This window comes from Leucoraja erinacea, chromosome 19 (genome assembly GCF_028641065.1).
Source record: "Leucoraja erinacea ecotype New England chromosome 19, Leri_hhj_1, whole genome shotgun sequence".
Taxonomy (NCBI): domain Eukaryota; kingdom Metazoa; phylum Chordata; class Chondrichthyes; order Rajiformes; family Rajidae; genus Leucoraja; species Leucoraja erinaceus.
Genome location: NC_073395.1, coordinates 15,287,514 through 15,308,632, shown reverse-complemented (window position 1 = coordinate 15,308,632; position 21,119 = coordinate 15,287,514). Strand labels below are relative to the sequence as shown.

Below are 21,119 nucleotides of genomic sequence, written 5' to 3'. Positions count from 1 at the left end.
CAGCTTGACTTTGCTAATTGCTTTTCTTCAATTACTGATCGATATTGTGCCAGCTCTCATTCCCATTTAAGCCTCTCCTTCAGTTCAGTAAACACATTCTGGGGAATGAAATTCACAACCTTGTGAGTAAAACATTTCCGTAGTGATTGTACTAATCAATATTATGAAAATCGTAATTAATACTTTCCATATTTCCTTGCATTCAATGAAAATATATTCAAATCTTAGCAAGATCTGTGATGTTGAATTAGCAAAATAGTTAAACGTGTTTTTTTTTCCTTGTAGCTGGTTCTGTCTAAATTTGTGAGACAGATGGGAGATATGCTGCCCCCATCTCTCTACCTTCCCTACCTTAAGATGCTGCGTGGGCTGGCCAATGGGCCACATTGTGCACACTACTGCTTTAGTCTACTCAAAGCCAATGGCAGCAGTCATGGTAAGCTTTGTCTGTACAAATGGTAATTATTATAATATCCTGTGCTATATAAGTGGGAAGCCAGGTGGGAATGCCTTGGGTAAAGATGGAGTGAAGGTTTATCAGGGTAATCCTAGAGTGGGAGACCTCAGTAATGTTGTGAGAATCAAGAAGTTGTGATTGTTTTCCGACAGGTCAAAGATTAAGGCATGGTTAATAGAAGCACGTATGCCTGCTCTATAATATATTTCATATAATCTGCTATGTGGCCATTGAGAAATCCAAATGGATCAGCATCTGGCTGATCAGGTAATGTTTGCCATTCACCCTTTCTACTCACATGGACACCAGTTCCCAATGCTCCCTCTCGCATTCAAGTTATCTGGTTACTTCTTAAACAAGTTATCTGGTTCCCTTGCACACTTTCCTTTCACCAGGGTCCCCAATTCCTGCTCTCTCAACTTGTCTGCGTCACTAGAACATTTATTATCGTTCTGTGAAGTATAAAGTTGTTGAGGTATTAATAAGAATAACATCCAGTCATCCAGAAAACCTGTCAATCCAGCACCACCAAAATTCCTTAGTGTGCTAGATTATTGGAGGTTCATTGGAACTTCCCACAGATAGTGTTCTTGATGCGACCTGATTTGTAGGACCATTGGAAAACGACTAAATTAGACACTTTGTTGAAAGAGCATGTTTACGTACACTGGGCTTTTCTTTGTACTGTTTAATGTGGTGATTATGCATTTGATGTTTAAAGTACTTAATTGAAACTGCAGCATCAAAATTGGTGCGATAAGCAGAGTGGCTGAATAGTCTTTGGCCATCCACCTTGTAAGATCGCAGGTGATAACGCTGACCCGGGCGAAGTCTCTGGGAATTAATGAAGCTCTAATCACACACCAGTATCTGGGAGAGGAGATTATTGGTGGAAGGAGGATTTAAAAAAAGTTTTTCATAAAATGATGTTCATTGTTTCCTGTAGTGGAGAATATCCAAGTGGTTGGAGGCAATCCGGTGTCGTGGGAACATTTCTTCCATTCATTAATGTTGTACCATGAGCATTTACGGAGAGACATCCCAAGCACAGACACAATACAGTACAGGCACATGCCATTGAGGGGCATAACACAGCGTGAGATGGATGGCCTTATCGCCTTCCTGCAGCTTACTGCCACCATCGTCAATTGGGTAAGGTATTCTTGGATGGACTCTATAAACCCAGCTCGAAGAATGTTCTTGAGAGAAATCTCATCCCTCTCTTTACTTTGTGCAGAGGTGTTCTGTGATTTTTTGTGTATCCCTCCCTCCTCTCATTTCAGTAAGTAACCTTTCATGTCATGTGATGAGGAAGTGCACAGCTCATCAAGTTCCTAATCGCCCTTCTGAACTGGGTCATCACTTGTAATAGGTGTGGGTTTAAATCTCCCAATTGGTTTGGCTCAGCTTCTCAGGGTGCACTGGCCAAGTCATCCCAAACAATTCACCATATTTCATTTGTGTATACTTTTTGCAGCAAAGTCCCAACTGCAATGAGGATGTTACTTTGGTGCCAGCAACAGTGTAATTCATGTACCAGCAGAAGAAAGTAACTTAAATTTAAGTGAAAAGCTGTGAATACTTTTCAGAGACAAATGTGAGGTAACCCACTTCGGATCTTCATGTTTGCTTCATTTTCAGCTGGGCTTTCCTGATGAAAATCTCAAAACACGGACCTATTGGTCCATGAACATAGATGATAAAACATGTCGTCATTAGGCCTATTTGAGTGCTGGCTTTGACATGTTTAGGACTAGAATACAAAGCCTTTAATTGCTTAAATCGAGGCTAGAAAAATGTGCAAAAGACAGTTGTGGACTGTTCACACGTTACCATTGTCACATCGAATACTTGGCTAGCCTTTAAGACATTGTTGATTTCAACAATGATTGCAACATATACATTTCAATTTGAGGGGCATGTTATACATATGCAGATACAAGCCACACATCACTATAGTTGATCTGGTGTTGTGGATGGAGAGAAGTACTTGGCACACTTGATATGTAGAAAGGAATTGCAGATGCTGGTTTAAACCAAAGATAGAAACATAGAAAATAGGTGCAGGAGTAGGCCATTCAGCCCTTCGAGCCTGCACCGCCATTCAATATGATCATGGCTGATCATCCAACTCAGTATCCTATACCTGCCTTCTCTCCATACCCTCTGATCCCTTTAGCCACAAGGGCCACATCTAACCCTCTTAAATATAGCCAATGAACTGGCCTCAACTACCTTCTGTGGCAGAGTTCCAGAGATTCACCACTCTCTGTGTGAAAAATGTTTTCCTCATCTCGGTCTTAAAGGATTTTCCCTTTATCCTTAAACTGTGACCCCTTGTCCTGGACTTCCCCAACATCGGGAACAATCTTCCTGCATCTAGCCTGTCCAACCCCTTAAGAATTTTGTAAGTTTCTATTTGCATAATCTTCAATCTTCTAAATTCTAGCGAGTACAAGCCGAGTCTATCCAGTCTTTCTTCATATGAAAGTCCCGACATCCCAGGAATCAGTCTGATGAACCTTCTCTGTACTCCCTCTATGACAAGAATGTCTTTCCTCAGATATGGAGACCAAAACTGTACGCAATACTCCAGGTGTGGTCTCACCAAGACCCTGTACAACTGCAGTAGAACCTCCCTGCTCCTATACTCAAATCCTTTTGCTATGAATGCTAACATACCATTCCCTTTCTTCACTGCCTGCTGCACCTGCATGCCTACTTTCAATGACTGGTGTACCATGACACCCAGGTCTCGTTGCATCTCCCCTTTTTCTAATCGGCCACAAAAAGCTGGAGTAACTCAGCGGGTCAGAGTAACTCAGTTTGGTTTGAGACCCGAAACGTCACCTATTCCCTTTTCCCCGTGCTGTCTGACCGGCTTGTTGTGGTACACTAGATTGTTTGGGTCCAAGCTTCTGTTTATCTGTTCTCATGTGAGCCCAGGCAGGATTAAGCTGGAGTGCAAATCTTAAAATGGACACCAGCCCTGAGGGCTACTGAGTCTACACCAACTAACAAGCTCCAATTTACATGAATTCTATTTTTATCTGCATATTCTCGTCAGCTTCCCCCAGAACTTACCACCGTGGATAAGACTGTGGGCAATTTACAGTGGTCAGTTAATCCACCAGCCCGCAGGTCTTTTGGGTTTGGGAGGAAACCAGAGCACCTGAGGTCACTGGAGAGAATGTACAAGCTATGCACAAGTAGCATCAGAGGTCAGGATCGACCCTGGCAGGCTGCAGCTGTGAGGCAGCAACTCTACTAGCCGTGCCACTGTGCTGCCCTCTTCAGATGTACAGCTAAGCTCTTGGCACAACATGACTCAAACTTGTGGGGTTGTGCTTTTGTATGACTCCAATAACTATCATGATATGGGAAAGAGGACATGCAGATGGGAGCTGAAAGTTTCCAGTACTTAAATTCACTCATTTTATCTTGCAGAGTGAGAATGCTCGTCTGGCTCTGTGTGAGCACCCACAATGGACACCTGTTGTGGTTATGCTAGGCTTAATCCAGTGCAGTATCCCACCTATGTTAAAGGCTGACATTCTGAAGGCACTGGCAGCATTTGGCAAATCACCCGAGATTGCTGCTTCTCTTTGGCAATCATTGGAATATACCCAGGTACGTAAAGCTAAATGCATTGTCAAGTTTGGTATGGTATGGTGTGGTGTTGAGTGAAGACAGGGTAATGAAGGTGAAATGAAAATATTCAGTCACAATGGCTTCTGCTACTAAATGCAACACAGTGAGAGCAGGACTGAAGAATGATGTTTTCTGGTCTTGAAACATTCTTTCTGTTCTTGAACATGGATAACTTATGGAAGGGACCTGTGGCAGAAAAGCTTGTTGGTGCTAAAGTGGTGTGGTAATCAGCATAGCTAAAATGAAAAAGCAAAGCCAAAGTGAGACTGTCATTAGGGCTTGATTTCTCCTACATCAGTGCCAAACAATTTGTGACATCAGTTGTGCATATCTTGACGTTATCTTCAGCGCAATCCATTGTCATGACGTTACAATAATAACTATTACATTTTCAACAATGTTACTTTTATCTTTTAGATTTTGCAGACAGTTAAAATCCCAAGTCAGAGGCAAGACACCGGAATTGAGGTATGTGTTTGCAAGATAAAAGCTGTACTGAATGAGCAGGTGACCAAAGCTATCAAATATGTGACTAGTATTTCAAAAGATTTCTCGCAGTTGCTCAGGATTGGTATTATGCCAGTAATGGAGGAAACAGTGTTTTGGATGCTCTGACCAGCTGCACAGGAAGGGAGAGCTGACGGATTGGGGAAATAAATTATCCACAGATGGGATGAGAATGAGTGTTTTATAGACTTTTCTCACCTTAAAATGGAAGTGCAAATGATGGAAATAATTTACTGTGCCGTATCAGAATGTTTGGATTCAGTGCTTGGTATAACTGTTACAGACCATTCATTTGAAGGAGGTTTGCCAACATTAAAAATGCAACTGGCTTGTTTCTTTTTTAAACTTTTTTTCATTAATTTCTCATAGTTTAAGGTATTTTAATTACTTTTTTTTCATTCTTAATTACTTAAATACCTGACTTCAACTGTCTCTGCCTCTTAGGACGGCTGAGGCAACAGTCAGCCAGCCCTTGAGGTTGATTAGTATTAGCATTTTTTTCTTTTCACTTTTCGATTTAATTCCCACCTTTGAGAATTGATTATTTTTGTGTGCAGTTTAGGGTCCTCTATAGATGTTAACTTGAGAAATGAGAAACAAGCACCTAGATTTCCTGTTCATGATTCCATTATTCTAGATGTGACACAAAGCCTTTTTTTTAACTCTTGCTACAGAAACACCTCCTTTTTTAATTTCCTGCTACAGAAATGCTGGTTTAGTCCTACTACCTAGTTGCAATTTCTAACCGAACCAGACTTTTCACACTCGTGATATTTTATTTGACCAAGAGGTTAACTCTGAGCTGAGCTTCCAGTTCCAAATCATGTTCATTGCCAAAGTCAATACTTCTACCTCCACTCTTGCAGTGGCAATTCTTGCCCATGTGATCATCACCCCAATTCACAATAGCCTCAGCCTAACTGTCTATTGGGTTCAAGTCTGATTAGCATTTAAATTAAAATGTTCATATTGGGTTGGGCAGTACAATGTTGGCCTGGCTCGGTACTTTATCCAGGATTTAACTCGCAAGAATAGTGTGATTGGCATAATTATATGTGGCCAGCAGATATGAAAATCCATAATGGCAGCCAGTGTTGGTGTGTTTGTTTGTTTTTGTTTGTTTGTTTATCCTTTAATAACCCTTTACAGGAAATTACAGTGCCACAACAGCTTCAAGACAGACATAACACCACACATTTCCTCAGATAGCTTCCATACTTAATAAGTTAAAATACAATGAATGAATACTAAAAAAATGCAAAATTATTTTTGTGGTGTTGAGATGGAGGTTATTGTGTGCACTCCACTCCACAAAGTTGTTTATTGTATCTCTATACTCCTTCTCATTGCCCCCTTTGATGAGGCCGACAAAGCTGTGTCATCTGAAAATTTCTGCAAAAAGCAGCTGTTGGTGTTGTATTGGAAATCCGCTGTGTAGATGGTGAACAGGAATGGAGCCAGCACAGTTCCTTGTGGAGCCCCTGTGCTGCTCAGGATGGTGCTTGAGACATTGTTCTGTAGGCGCACGTACTGTGGTCTGAAGAAAAGGTAATCCAAACACCACAGTACCAGTAATGGATCTACCTTCATCTTCTCCATCTTCTCCCCTAGCAGTCGGGGCTGAATTGTGTTAAAGGCGCTTGAGAAGTCAAAGAATGTAATCCTTACAGATGCATCAGGGATGTCCAGATGTGTGTACGCCCTCTGCAGCATGTAAATTAGGGCATCATCGACACTGATGTTGGGCTGATATGCAAACTGTAAAGGATCCATTTGAGTTGACACACTAGTCCTGATGTAGGAGAGGACAAGTCTCTCAAATGTCTTCATAATATGTGAGGTGAGCGCTACTGGTCTGTAGTCATTGTGGTGAGTGGGATGGGTCTTCTTTGGGACAGGTACCAGGCAAGATGTTTTCCACAGCCTTGGGACCTTCTGTAGACGCAAGCTCAGGTTGAATAGGTGTGTTAGAATACCACACAGCTCTAAAGAGCAAGTCTTCAGTAGCCTTGGGCTGGTGTCATCGGGCCCCACTGCTTTCCCTGGCTTCAGTCTGTCCAGCATCATCTTGACCTGAGCAGTATGAAGAGTCATAGGTGGGGCTACTGGTGGAGTAGGAGGTGGGAAGAGGTGACATCTCAGTAGTGTTGGAGAGGGGGAGGTGGAGAGGAAGCAGCAATGGTCAGCAGACCAGGTGGGGGAGGCTGGGATGGTGTGGGGCAGTCAAATCTGTTGAAAACTCTGTTCAGATCATCAGCCAAACTCTGTTCGCCATCATGCAGTGTACCACCCTTCTGCTTCATGCCCGTGATCTTTCGCATTCCAGCCCATACCTGCTTCACTCCATCTTGCTGCAGCTGTCGTTCTAGTTTAAGCCTATATGCTTCTTTCCCCTCCTTAATCCTCACCTTCAGTTCCTTTTGAAGTTCTTTGATTTTATTCCTGTCGCCCTCCCTGAAAGCATTTTTCTTCTCATTTAGTAAGGCCTTCAGGCTGCTGGTAATCCATGGTTTGTTATTAGGGTAGCAACGAATTACCCTGGATGGCATGATGTCATCATAACAGAAATTGATGTAATGGGTAATGCATTCTGTTAGGCCGTCAATGTCTTGGTTTGTTACGCCTGTGATCCAGTTGAATTTTAATTTTATGTTTGTGCACACCTCTGGATGGAAATGGTGTCGAGGTGAGAAGTTCTTCTGCTCTGAGTTATTAAGATCTGGTATGCACTGCCTGCAATGGACATTGGAAGCTCTTTCAGCAGGAAACTGGATATATGTGATTAAAAAAGAAAATACAGAACCATGGGATAAATAACCAGGAATGGAAGCAATCAAGATAGTTCTTTCAAAGAGCTGATTGATCAATAACAGCGCAAATGACTACACTGCTGTCTAATTCTGTCTATTCAGAGTGTGATTTTAGATTCTTAATTGACTTATTCTGCTTTGCTCAGGTGGAGCTGAATGAAATTGAATCTCGCAGTGAAGAGTATGCTCTGACCAGATCATTTTGTTACCTAATAAGCATCCTGGTTGAAAGCTCTTTCCCCACAAACCTTGGAGCAGGACTCCGCCCTCCAGGATTTGATCCATATCTCCGGTTCCTCAGGGACTCTGTGTTTCTTCGCTTTCCAACAAGAGCGTACAGGAGAGCTGCAGAAAAGGTGAGAAGTCTCGACTTTGGAAGCAAAGCTAAGTTTTTTTTATTGTGTCCATGTTCCTCAATTGAGCACTGTTTTATGCACCTAGATATCAGTTCTTTGATGTAAAATTAAAAATGTGGGTAATATTTTTAGCAGGTCACTATGTCCGAACAGGTAGGGAGGGAAGGGTTATTCCAGAGATGCCAATTGTGAGCTTTATTCCATAGATGCTGCATGGCCTTAAGAGAGTTTACAGCATTTTCTGCACAGATTTCCAGATTCCTCAATATTTTGAATCAGTCCTTGGGATCTGTAAGATAATACTGATTGTGACATGTATGATCTTCCACAGTGGGAGGTGGCTGAAGTTGTACTTGAAGTTTTCTACAAACTACTGAGAGATTATGAGCCACGATCAGATGATTTTAACGACCAAATGGTGGAGCTTCAAGGTAAGTGTTGGAATATAGATCAGCTGCAGAAATGGCAGAGAAATGGCAGATGGAGTTTGGCAAGCATGAGTGTTTGGGAGCATACAGTTAATGACAAGATCGTTAAAAGCATTGAAGGGTAGAGGGATATTGGAGTCCAAGTTCATAGATTAGATTAGATTAGATCCTTTATTTGTCATTCAGACCTTACGGTCTGAACGAAATGTCGTTAGCTGCAGCCATACATACAATAATAAACAACAGAATAGACAGTAAACACAAATTAACATCCACCACAGTGAGTCCACCAAGCACCTCCTCATTGTGATGGAGGCAAAAATCTTAGGGCTGCAGTCTCTTCCCCGACGGGAGCGTCTCAGCCTGCGCTGAGGCGATACCCCCCTCACATGAGAGTCAAATCAGTCCCGCGGCTCGCCGAGCTCCGCGAACTGGGCCGCCCTCACACCGCGGCCCGGGGTGGTCCTGAAGCTGCCGCCCTCCAGTCCCTCGAGGTCACAGCTGTTGACGACGTCGTCCACTGAGCCCGCGGCTTCTGAACCCGGAACGGAGGCAGAGGAAGGGGGATACAACAAAAACTCAGCATCCCCGCCCCGAACGCCGTCTCAGCCACCAGAGCCCTGTTTCAGCCCCGAGCCGGGTCCCCACACGTGAGCGTCTCAACCCCGCGCCAAAAACTTACAGGAAACCGTTGCCCTCTAAAAAAAAACAACACGCCCCGACGGGAAAACCCGTTACCCCTCAGGCGAGGGCAGCCGTTCACCAGCGCCGCCACTTCCGGGTATAGGTCATCAAATTGGCAGAACAAGTAGATAGGGTGGTAAAGAAGGCATATGAAATGCTAGTCATGATGCAGCTCCACTGGACTGTAGGTTAGGCTGCATTTGGAGTATTCTGTGCAGTTCTGGTTGTCCCATTTCAAGAAAGATGTGGTGATTTTGCAGAGGGTGCAGAAGAGGTTTTGTCAGAATGCTGCCTGGATTAGAGGGTTTCAGCTGTAGGGAGAGGTTGGACAGACTTAGATTGTTTCCTCTGGAGCAGCAGAGATTAAGGGGTGACTCGAAGTATATAAAATTATGAGACGTATAGATAGGGTAGACAGTCAGAACCTTTTTCACAGGGTGTAAATGTCCAGCACCAGATGGGGGAATGTTTAATGGTGATGTAGGGGGAACGTTTTATACAGAGAGAGTGGTGGGGCTTGGAACACATTGCCAGGTGTGGTGGAGACAGATACGATAATGAAGAGGCTTTTAGAGAGGCACATGGAAGTGCAGGGAATAGACGGTTATGGTTCATGTACAGGCAGCTGAGATCAGTTTATCTAGGCATGTTCGACACAAACATTGTGGGCGGAAGGTCACATTCCTGTGATGTAGTGATCTATGTTCTATGAATGTTGAGCATTCCTAAGATTGGAGTACATCAAGGGAATCATACTTGTAAGCTGGAAAGAATTTGGTTTATTAATGGTCGTATTGTAGGATTTGCCCAATCATCATGTAATTTATCCTTCATTGGGGTTGAAAGTAAAATGTGAATTGTAAATCCTTCTTCATCTGAGATTTATGCTGATAAAAATTAATATTTCTGGATTAGGGAGTGAAACAGCCCACAAATCAGCGCAGCATATTGAGTAAATAAACCTCCACCCCATTTAATAATCTATGTACAGTAGTGATGTGACACTCTTTACATTGTGGGCTACTGATGACAGAATTCTTTGAATGAGAACACCACAATATCCATTAGGAAACTTGTCAGTTAAATTAGCATTTACAATTCTAGGTAGTCTGGAATCCAACATTAAAGGAGCAAAAACAGGATTAAAAAAAAAAAAAAAAGTCAACCTGCTTTTATGAAAGGAATCACGTGTTTAAAACATTTGCTCGAGTTCTTTGAAGATATAACAAACATGGTGAATAAAAGAGAACCAGTATGTGCTCAATGCCTAAAAGGCATTGATAAGGTGCCACATAATAGGTTACTGTATAAGATTCAAGCACATGCAGTTGGTCATATCATGAAATGGGTAAACGATTGGTTATCTCACAGAAAACAGAACTGTGATTAACCAGTTATTTTTGGATTGGCAATTGATAACGAATGGGTGCCACAGTTTTTTTGCCTTGATTATTTACAATCTATAATAATGACGAATTAAGGTACTGGTGTATTCACATATTTACTGATCAGTGATAAACCTATTGATTGGTAAAATGAGTTTGAGAGGCTGACTAACCTACCCTTGGTCATTTCTTATTTGTGCTGGAAGCTAAGTGGGAACAGCTTACAACTTTCCACATAAACCTTGGTAGCCAACAGGCACATTTTTTCCAGCCTGTATTAAAACCACAAAAGGTTGTCAGCCCAGTCATTGCAGACACACAGTGAAATTTCCTTCCAGTCAGGGCTTGCTGGAGGAAGCCATGTACTATTAAGTGAAGTATTATGAAACAAAATAACTACAATGTCCAGATCTGAGCAACCACAGCATTGAGCAGCTTGCAGATTAAATTTTGTCTGTGTCTTTAATTATATCTTGAGATTATTCTCGCCATTTTCATGATGCAGTCATACAATATCAAACTCTAAAAAAATATATTATCGAAAAGAATTACTCCTTTTCTTTGAACCCTAGGAGAACTGGTGGCTGCCTACAAGTCTCCAGGATACAATCTGATGTTTCACTTGTTGAATGATTCTCCAATGCTGAGTCTTTGCCTGAGCCTTTTGGAGGAAGGAGTTAAGCTGCTAGACACATGTGCACCATTCCCTGGTAAGCAAAGAACAATACACAGTGTAGACATGAGTTGGGGTGCTGATGTGTTTTAATACTGCTTTGTATGGATATATTTCAGAGCTGTGCTATTAGAATTTAACTTGCGAGCCAGAATTTAACTTGCGAGACAGGCCCTGCAGCTCCCTTGATCCATGCTGTTAAAAATGACTTAATATTTCCTCCTTCTTTATGTCACATTTTCAATAATGCAAAACTATTTTCATCAATCTCAGGTTTTCTTATATCTGTTATTTTATTAAGAAAAGAGTTGGGTTTCTTAATTTGTAACAAGACACCTAGAAAATTTGCACAAAATGGCTTTCCTTTCAGTTATACAGATGCAATGCACATCAGGCAGACCAGCCTCCTCTCAATTGCCTATGTATACAATGCCCAATGCCTCAGGAAAGCAGCCAATGTGATCAAGGATCCCTCCCAAACGCATACCCCTTTCCCCTCTCCTGTTGGCCAAAAGATACAAATGTTTGAAAGCAGGCTCGAGAACAACAACTTTCCCGCTGTCATCTGCCTGGGTGGAATGCAAAACAAAGATTTTCACTGTATCTCGGTACATGTGACAATAATAAACCTAACCTCTCTCTCTCTCTCGTTCTCTCCCTTCCATCTTTATATTTCCCTCGCATTCCCCACACACACATCCCGCGTCACCTTCAGAATACCTGCATGTTCTATGTTGTTAAACACAGTCATAAAAATGTTTCAGGTACAAAGTTATAAATGTTATAAAAATGTTTCAGGTAAAAAGCTCCTGGAAAAGGCAGTGGAATATTCTTTGGGTCTTTTGGAGCTGGCCCTGCAGAAGGAGATTCAATTCATGGATTGGCTGAGAGAGAGCCACTCTTCCATCATAGCTACACCCCTTGAACAACTGCTGCAAGGCATCAATCCACGCACCAAAAAAGCTGACCATGTTGTTAACATTGCCCGGTAAGTCATACCCCGTAAATTTTACACATGGTTCTTAGTAATATATAAAACTCCTAACTGGGCGATCATATCTTGGAATAATGGAAGGATAGAACATTAAAGAAGGACAATAAGCGAGTTTGGTATTCCGACTGCGCTTGCACAGGTCATAGGTCGCTAGTAATAAAACAGTCTTGGCAACGGTGGTGCTGCATTGTGTGCAGGCTTGCGTTTCGTCCGTAGTCGGGGTCGGCTCTCTGTCGCTGCGGGTGCTGTTGAGTTGCTGTTGTGCCGTCCCCGTCCCCTCGCCGATATCCCGTCCCTGTCCGGAGGGGTCCGGGGTGGCTTTAGGTTGGCGTGGCGGCCCCGGACTTGCAGCTGCTGCATCCAGCTTGGTTCTGCCTATCCCGCTGGGTTGGTCGGCAGCCCTCCGCCTCCACGGTCCTCTCCTCAGTCCGACATCGAGACCCTGCTGAAGATGGGCAACTCGGAGCCGCTGCTGCTGGAGTCGTTCTGGTCGGAGAGAAAGTCTGCGGACGGGCTCCTGCCGCTGGAGCTGCGGGTACTGTTGGTGATGGTGGTGCTGGCGGCAGCAGCAACCTGCTCCACTTCTCTTGCCCAGCCCCAAGCCCAGTCTGGGCCAGCTCCAACTCCAGGTCGGGGCTGAAGGCCAGCCCCACAGCACGGCACAGTCGAACGCCAGGCCGGAGGAGGCCGAGCCCAGGCTGGCGCTCTGACGCAGGCGAGGCCGGGGCCCTCGCTCCTCCTCGGGATTGTGGATGAAGTGGCAGCGGGTACCGTAGGGGCAGAAGCTGGTGGTGTGCAAGGTATGGCTTGTACTTGGGGTAGCGGCTGAGGCCCTGGGCGAACTGGCACTTATCGCCGTAGCAGCCCATTGGGGAGCGGATTCCTCTGGAGTTGGAGCGGGTTAGGCTGGAGTTGGGCTGGCTGTGGGTCTGGGGCCGCTGGTGTTGTCGGTCCGGGCTGTCGGTTGGCCCGGCGCGAGAGGCGGAGGTGAGCTGGGGTTGGGACACTCGAGTGTTGGGTGTGGGTGGAGTGGGGGGGGGGAACCGGGGATGGTCTAGTTGCGGTTCTCCCCCCCCCGTCCGGGCTTACTGAACTAGAGGCCCATCACACATTTTGTAGATAGCTCATGAGGTATCTACAAAGACTCCTTCCTCTTCCCTTTTTCCATGTTCCTACAAGCAATGTTCTTTTTTGAAAGTTAAGTGGAAGGCCATTCAGCCGTTCCCTATATACCATTCATTAAGATCATGTCAGATCTTTTACCTCAGCTCCAAGTTCCTATCCCTTGATTCCCTTAATATTTAAAAATACATCAATCTCTCTTCAGTATATTCAGAGATTAAACCTCTGGAGTTCTCATGGTTAGATAATCCCCAGCATTCACTGCCCACATGAAAGTCCACTTATTTTGATATTGTAATCCAGGTTTGAGACACCCAACCAGGGGAAGAACTAATCCTGTATCTACCCTTAAATATTTTGTATGGTTCACTGAGATCATCTTTCATTAACACTTAAATCCTCTTGAAATAAAGACCAACAGAGAATTTATTTTCCAAATTGTTTGTTGCACCTGCACATTACCATTCAACGATTTGTTTCCGAGAATACCCAGGCCCAACTGAACATTAATGACCAACATGAGTTTTGGCTAAATTTGTGCATATTTTATTTCATTTGCCATGCCTTTTCCACTTCCTTTTACAAGATACAAGATACAATTTAATTGTCATTTGGACCCCTTGAGGTCCAAACGAAATGCCGTTTCTGCAGCCATACATTACATTTCAACAAATAGACCCAAGACACAACATAATTTACATAAACATCCATCACATCGCTGTAATGGAAGGCCAAAATCTACACAATCTTCATCTCGCAGATCTTTCTTCATCTCTCTCACAACTCTCACTGTCACATAACTTACTACTGACAGCAAACAATGGTATCTTTTGGTTACTCCTTTCATCCAAATTATTAATTAGATAATGAACTGCTGGGACTCTGAACTCTAAACTCTAAAGTTCACTGAACTCTAACGCACCAAAATTACTGAGAGAATTTGGATAGAATACAGGAAGTCTGAAATGAGAATTCTTCTGATTAAGCACATTCACTGCTCATATGGTGCCCTATACTTCTGGGGGGAAACAAATGTTGATTGGGTGACTGCTATTACACATTTCATTGTGCAATCACTCTTTCTTCCACCCTGATCATCCTTGCATCCCACCTCTCTTTCTCTGCCTCTTAAGGTGTATTTAATTTTCAAGTATACATAGAACATTGTACTTTATAGCACAGGAATAGTCCTTCTGACCCATGATGTCAATTTAATCTACTCCAATTTGCTTGTACACGGTCTATATCGCACCATCGCATGCCTGTTCATGTGCCTGTCTGAATGCGTCTTAAATGGTGTTATTGTATCTGCTTCCCTCACTTTGCCTGGCAGGTTCCAGGCACATACCACTGTTTTTTAAAATTAAAAATGTGCTTCGCATGTCTCATTTAAACTTTCCCCCTCTCACCATAAACCTGTGTCCTCTAATATTTGACAGTTTACCGTGTGAAAATGACTCTGGCTATCCATTCTGTGCGCCTCTCGTAATTTTCTGAAGTTCTATTGGGTCATCCCTCAGCCTCTGATGCTCCCGAGAAAAGAATCCAAAATTCTGATGGCAGCCGTTGTTGATTGGCAGAAATGTCTCTCTGCAGGTGCTGCCAGACCTGCTGACTATTTCCAGCATTCTCTGTTCATTAGCTACTTACCTTTATAATTTCCAACTCTCATGCCTTTGTTTCAAGTTTCTTTTCATTTACTCCATCTTTTCAATTATATATTTGTATTTCAAAGAGATTAACCCCGGTCTTTTATATTAATTATTTATTAGTTTAATATTTGAATGTAATTTAGTTTTGTTCATGACACTCCCTTCTCATTCTTTTACTCTTAGTCCACAGGACATGTTTTTTTTTTTTTCAAATCTCCTTTCCTTATTGTATTGCTGAACGTTCCCCTCTCAGTAAATTCCTGAATTCAGCCTTCAGCAGGTATATTTCAAAAATGCTTGAAATTAATCTCTGTTCCCAACCTCAGTATTGTGTGCTAATCAGAATTAATTAAGAGAACATAGGTGTGCTCATACCTGAGAATGTTTTGAATTTAACAGGTCGAGCACACAAAACACTGAAGCTGACTTCCCATCTTGGTACCACAACTGGACATCTGTGATTTATGTCTCAACGTTAAAGTGGTTTTAATCAAGTAGCTGTTGACCAAAATATTGACTGTCTTCTAAACTGCTTCTCCTGTTCCTCAGCTATCTGTGCCATGGAAATACCAACCCTGATCTGGCCTTTGAAAGTGCTAAAATTCTCTGCTATATCTCGCGCTATCCAAATATTCAGGTGAAACTTGTGGGAGACTTTACTCAGGACCAGGTAAGATGCACATGTGTATGATTTATGATCTGCTTCATAACCTAAGATACGTATAGCTAGGATATTAAATTGCTCTTGATCTAAAAGTTTTTTTCATCAATCAACTATTATTGAATAAGTACTATTATAGAACAGCCTGAGGGAATCTCTAACAGAGGTACTCTTACTATGCACCTCATACCTAATCCATGCACCATCCAGGAGTGTTTGCTGATTTTGTAGGATGGTTGATACGCACCTAACTTTACAGGAACTTACCGATGTAGGGGTTGACCACATGAGCTTAATCTGATTTGATACGATCATGGTTGAAGCTGTGCCATCCACTCCAACTCATTTCAGTTCTCGATTCCCATTGTCTCAAAAATACACTTGAACAGCTTTAAATAGCCTTGATGATTGCATATCCACGGATTCCAAAGATTCACGGTACAAAATAGCCACCCTTCTGTCCTGAGAGGATGCTCCTTAGTTCCAGCTTCCAGACATCCACCTTTACTGTCCATTTGATGTAATAATTGGTGCAAACTCCTTTATTCTGCAGTAATTGCAAGATCAACCAGAGCATAGGAATGAAGTTAATATTAGTTATTTTTTACCGTATGGACATATGTCCCAAATGGACGATTCCCAAGTGTTTATCCCTCTGACACTAATTTGTTCTTGTTGTTATGTAGACTGCCAGTGAAACGTTGATGGGTGGTTTTGTGGAATGTTTGGATAGTGAAGGTGCTGAGGAAATGATTCAACCTGAAAATGGTAGGTACTCAAGTGGGGAAAACATTTTTGTGATTAAAAATGAGGACAAAATTGATGCATGAATTTAAAATACACGCTATACTGTAAAACTCTCCTGCAAATGAATTAACATTGAAATTAATAAACTCGTTTTGGCTTTGTACCTCTGGAAACTTTTATTTCCTCAACCTTGACAATCTCCTGCTGGGGCTCCAGATTTGACAAGAAATGGAAGCTAAGAGAAGAACAACAGTATTGGTCTTAATGTAAGAGTCCAGAAGTATAATGTTATGCTACATCTATACAAGGCTTTTACGAGACCCCAACTGAGTGCTATATGCATTGGGTCTCCTTAATTAAGGAAGTAATTTAAAGGTCTGGTTTACAGGATTCATTATTGTGCCATGGGTTGATTCAGTCGGAGAAGATTGTGTAGAATGTGCTTTTTCTGTTGGAATTTAGAAGAATAAGAAGGATTGTTATGAGGTTTACAGAATTAATTATATATATATATATATATACGTTTCCCGGGGGTGGAATGTTTCCTTTGGAAGGCATTGTCCCTAAGGTTGCCCACTAATTCTCTGAGCGTTTTGGGGTTGTGAGTATAGAGGGAAGAAAGCCAGTGAAAGAGTTTAAAGGAAGGAATGGACAGGAGCAGATTGGTGGAACTTAGTGAGGGGTGGATAAAGAGCAGGTGGAACTGAGAGGAAAAATTAAAAAAAAAAAATTCTAAATGGTAAGAGACTGCAGAGTTATGCATGCCCTTTCTGCATAATTTGCAAAAGGCTCCTATGCAGGCGGAGAAAATTAATGTTATTCATTAATGAGAGAATTGAAATGAAAAGTAGGGTGCTTGTGCTTCAGCTAGTTAAGGCATAATGTCTGCAGTGTTTTGTACAGTGTTAGTCTTAGTTAAGGAAGGATGCTAATTTGTTGGGTGGATCTTTACAGAAAGATAGCATAATCTAGGCTTTTATCTGTTGAATTTAAAAAGAGTGAGAGGGATGTTGATTGTCATGTTTCAGACCCTAGATCTTGACAAGATGGATGGTGAGAATGTTACCATTTGTAAAGAACCTAGGACACTATTTAAAAATAACTTCACCAACATAAAATGTAAATTATTTTTCCCCTTCCAAAGATGCCAACTGACCTGTTGAATGTTTCCAGCCTTTTCTGTTTTTATTTTGCACCCCTCTGCCTACTCCTCTCACTGACCTTCCAGATATTTTTTAACAACTCTTATGTACCTTCATTCTTGCTGGCAAGAAACTATTGCATTGTATTCACAAGTTTCTCATTACAGCTATTGTTCCAGAGAAGAAATCCAGCTTGGTCAGACATAATATAAAGATACATATCCTGAACTTGCTGATAAATTCCTTGGAACTGAAAGCACCCAACTTGGCATTCTACCTGCTGGGTTATGAAGTCCGCAAACCAGTGAATGCTACCAACCTGCAAGATCCAGGTAACTTAAACTTAGCTTTATTCCTTGTGCGTTAACAGATTTACTTGCGGAGCTGTTACTCTATTTCAAAGATGGATAACTGAAGAGGATTCTTTGGGATAAAATTTACTCCCATAGGCATAGTGTCAACGTCAGAAACTTTTTCCCAGGATGAAAAAAAAATCAAGTGCTAGAGGGCATACTTTTTAAGGTGAGGGGGCAAAGTTTAAAAGAGATTTGCAGGCCATCTTTTTTTATTATGAGGTCAGTGAGTACTTGGAACTTACTGCCAGCGACGGTAGTTGAGGCAGATACGATAGTGGCATTTAAGTGACTTTTGGATAGATATGCAGGGAATGGAGGGATTACGGATTATGTACAACTAGATAAGAAAAGGTCTTGGACATCATGTTCGGTACAGACATTGTGGGAAGGATCTTTTCTTGTGCTGTTTTGCTCTATGTTCTGTATGCTGACATTGGAAATGTTGTTTGTTTAGAGAGGCCATTTCCCAAGGTAAGTTTAGGATAAAATGGGTTGTATTTGATAATATACTGATAATGCTGCATAATAGCTACAGTACCTCTCACAACCATTGTATGTTCATCCATTCCATCTCTTGTGTCACCCTCATTCAATAATTTGCAGCACCACACGGCCCCTGCATAATATGATTGAAATAAAAAAAATTGTAGACTGTCATAATCTATTGAGATTTTGTCCAACTTGATTAATTTTTAATATTTATAAGGAGTCCTTGGATGTCCACGAACCTGTCTTCACTCCATTTTAAATATTCTTGAGAAGGGCACGAAAGGAAGAAATGGACCTAGTGTTGTCAAAGAGTCCCCCCATTTGGCCGAGCTTTGCTACCAGGTAGGAACAGCTTATCCTGTCCTCTGGGTTACTTGTGTCTGTTCTGGAGAGGTAGATGAATATGCTGAACCCCTGATTTTTGATGCTCATTTACAACTGCTTCCAACTGACATGTACTTCAGCATCAACATAAAACAATTGTGTGGTTCTTATTTTGTTATATTTGTTTGTTCGTGGGACCTGCCCAGCATTTATTACCTATCCCTAGATTCTTCTTAAGTGAATGCTTTGTAGGCCATTTGGAAAGTATTTGAGAAGTAACAACACCTCTGAAAGGACATCAATGGACCAGTGTGAATTTACCACAAAATGGTAGTTTAATGGTTAAAATATTGGGACCAGCTTTTTATTCAGCGATTTTTATTCCAGACCCAAATCTTACCTCAATTTTGAGAGATTTTTGACAATAAATGAATTAAGGGATAAGGTGTTACTGCAGATAAATAAAGATGAGGTACAAATCTGCTTTGATCTAATTGAAAAGTTGGACAAGCTCCAGAGGGTTGAATGGTTGAACTTTGCTTTGATGTTCCAAAAGTAACTTAATGAGGGTATAAACTGCCTCCAATGTTGATGGCGGAATTGTCTTTGATATGCAGGTGAAAGAAGGAATTCTGTGCTAAATCCTTTGTGGGTTTTCTGAAAAGTCTTTGCCTGGGCATGGACATTGGATATAGATTGGATCTGGCCCAGTAAATGATGCCCAATTTCACGTGATCTAACATCTAAAGAACAGCAAATGCTGGAAGCATTCGGCAGGTTAGACACCATGAGGATATTTTTGGTCTGGGATGGTAGTTTGCTGATGACTCAAAAATAGGTAGAGTGGCAGAAAGAGTAGGTGGGTGCCAAAGAATATAGAGGGACATAGATTAGCTGGAAAGTTGGGCTAAAAGGTGACAGGTGGAATTTTATCTATATAAGTCTGAGGTAATGCGTTTTGGGTTGTCTAACACTGGTCAGACATTTACAGTAAACAGCAGGGAATTTGAGGGTCATTAATCTATAGAGGGAAATTGGGATATAAGTTCATAGCTCCTTGAAAATGGTGACCCAGGTGAAAATGGAATTTGGCTTACTTGCTTTCATCGGCAGTATTGAATATACGAGGTGACCTTTACTCAGTGACTAAGCCTCCACAGCCCTCTTTTGTGTTGTTTCCAGAAATTTAATACCCTCTGCTGAAGAAATTTCTCATTGCAAATCTGAATGGCTGAGCTATTATTTTGAGACATTGACACCCGGTGCTGAACAAACCATCTGCAGAAAAAAAAACCCATCTACCATGTCAAGCCTTTTGTATGCGTCATTAAGCACCTTTCCTTCATCCCAACTTTGGAGAGTGTCTGCTAAATCTCCACATAAAACAAACCCACAATCCCATCTGAAGATAAACTGCTGGAAGAACAAAGTGGGTCATATAGCATCTATGGAGACAAAAGGATGGTCACCATTTCGGGTCAAGGGCCTGCAAGAGGACTTGGATGCGACTTGACCCACTGATTGTTCCAGATTCGAACATTTGTGGTCACTTTTATTGGGATGGGCATTGATAAAAGGCCATCATAGAGGGACCCATTTGCTGTAGGTAGTGCTGCAGCAAGAAGAATGGAGAAAGTGCCTGGAGCGAAACCTTGTTTAAAACAATATTAAGTGCATCAATGTTAGTGTTACTGGATCCGATTTAATCTAACCTAAACGATATGTAGTTCTTTCACCTTGTGACCTCTGCTTTTCTAGGTGATTTACCAGCTGTGTGCTTACTCTGATACCTCTGGTCCAACCATGCGATACTTGAGAACAAGCCAGGATTTTCTCTTTTCTCAGCTCCAACATCTACCCTTTGCAGTTAAAGGTAAATGAATATCTGAGCAGGACCTATGTTCTGCCTTGCATTCTCTCTTTTCAGTAGATGTTCCTGTTTCCTCGCACTGTCTCCCTCTTTTTAATCCCCTTTACTTAATCTCTGTCCTGTTCCAAGGCTAGACTTTACTATCAGCATTGCTGATTGATTTCCTTGTACCACGTTCTTTGTGTTAAATAAAGTGTGCGTGCGTCAAAATAAATAACCATTTTATTAAAATGTTGGATCAATTCCTCTCTGCAGGCCATGAGATCTCAGCCTTGAACCAGATGTCATGGCTGATGAAGACTGCTGGGATTGAACTGCGTGTGACATCTTTGAATCGGCAGCGTTCTCACACACAGCGCCTTCTCCATCTGCTGCTCGACGATGTGCCGATGCGTTCGTATACCAGTAAGTTATTGTGCGCGCACAGGCATCCTACAAATCATACCACATTGAAGGACACGGTCATCAGATAATTAGTGCCACTACCTCAACCTACTTTATAATCTTGTGATTTCCTTGTTTATTATTTCTTTTGGAAAGTTACTATTTAATATTATTCCAATGGTCTTTCGAACTGGTACATTCCAATTTCTGTATCAACTTGAAATTCCTCTCCTTTTATCTTCACCTACTTTGAGTCCGTGTTCTCAATTTACATGCTCTCCTTCCACTGGAAATTAATTCTCTCTATTCAAACAAATAATTTTGACTGCTTCTATTAAATCTTCCTGTTACATTACCTGTTTTAACAAGCACATTCTCCTCTCCTCCAATCCCTCAAAATTGATTTGGAATTTAGTGCAGTTAGTAG

At 41.9% G+C, this 21,119-nt stretch overlaps 1 protein-coding gene across 1 annotated transcript in view; it reads left to right on the top strand.

Annotated features, from left to right (window-relative positions):
• The window catches only part of nup205 (nucleoporin 205), a 76,478-nt gene that overhangs the window by 23,227 nt on the left and 32,132 nt on the right, over positions 1-21,119 (top strand). Inside the window, exons 11-24 of the mRNA XM_055650363.1 lie at positions 286-436; positions 1,404-1,609; positions 3,905-4,087; positions 4,526-4,576; positions 7,572-7,781; positions 8,113-8,212; positions 10,851-10,988; positions 11,750-11,939; positions 15,269-15,389; positions 16,067-16,148; positions 17,437-17,601; positions 18,332-18,456; positions 20,197-20,311; positions 20,564-20,713. Of these exons, the coding sequence (XP_055506338.1) occupies positions 286-436; positions 1,404-1,609; positions 3,905-4,087; positions 4,526-4,576; positions 7,572-7,781; positions 8,113-8,212; positions 10,851-10,988; positions 11,750-11,939; positions 15,269-15,389; positions 16,067-16,148; positions 17,437-17,601; positions 18,332-18,456; positions 20,197-20,311; positions 20,564-20,713 (1,987 nt within the window). The remainder of the gene's footprint in view (positions 1-285; positions 437-1,403; positions 1,610-3,904; positions 4,088-4,525; positions 4,577-7,571; positions 7,782-8,112; positions 8,213-10,850; positions 10,989-11,749; positions 11,940-15,268; positions 15,390-16,066; positions 16,149-17,436; positions 17,602-18,331; positions 18,457-20,196; positions 20,312-20,563; positions 20,714-21,119) is intronic.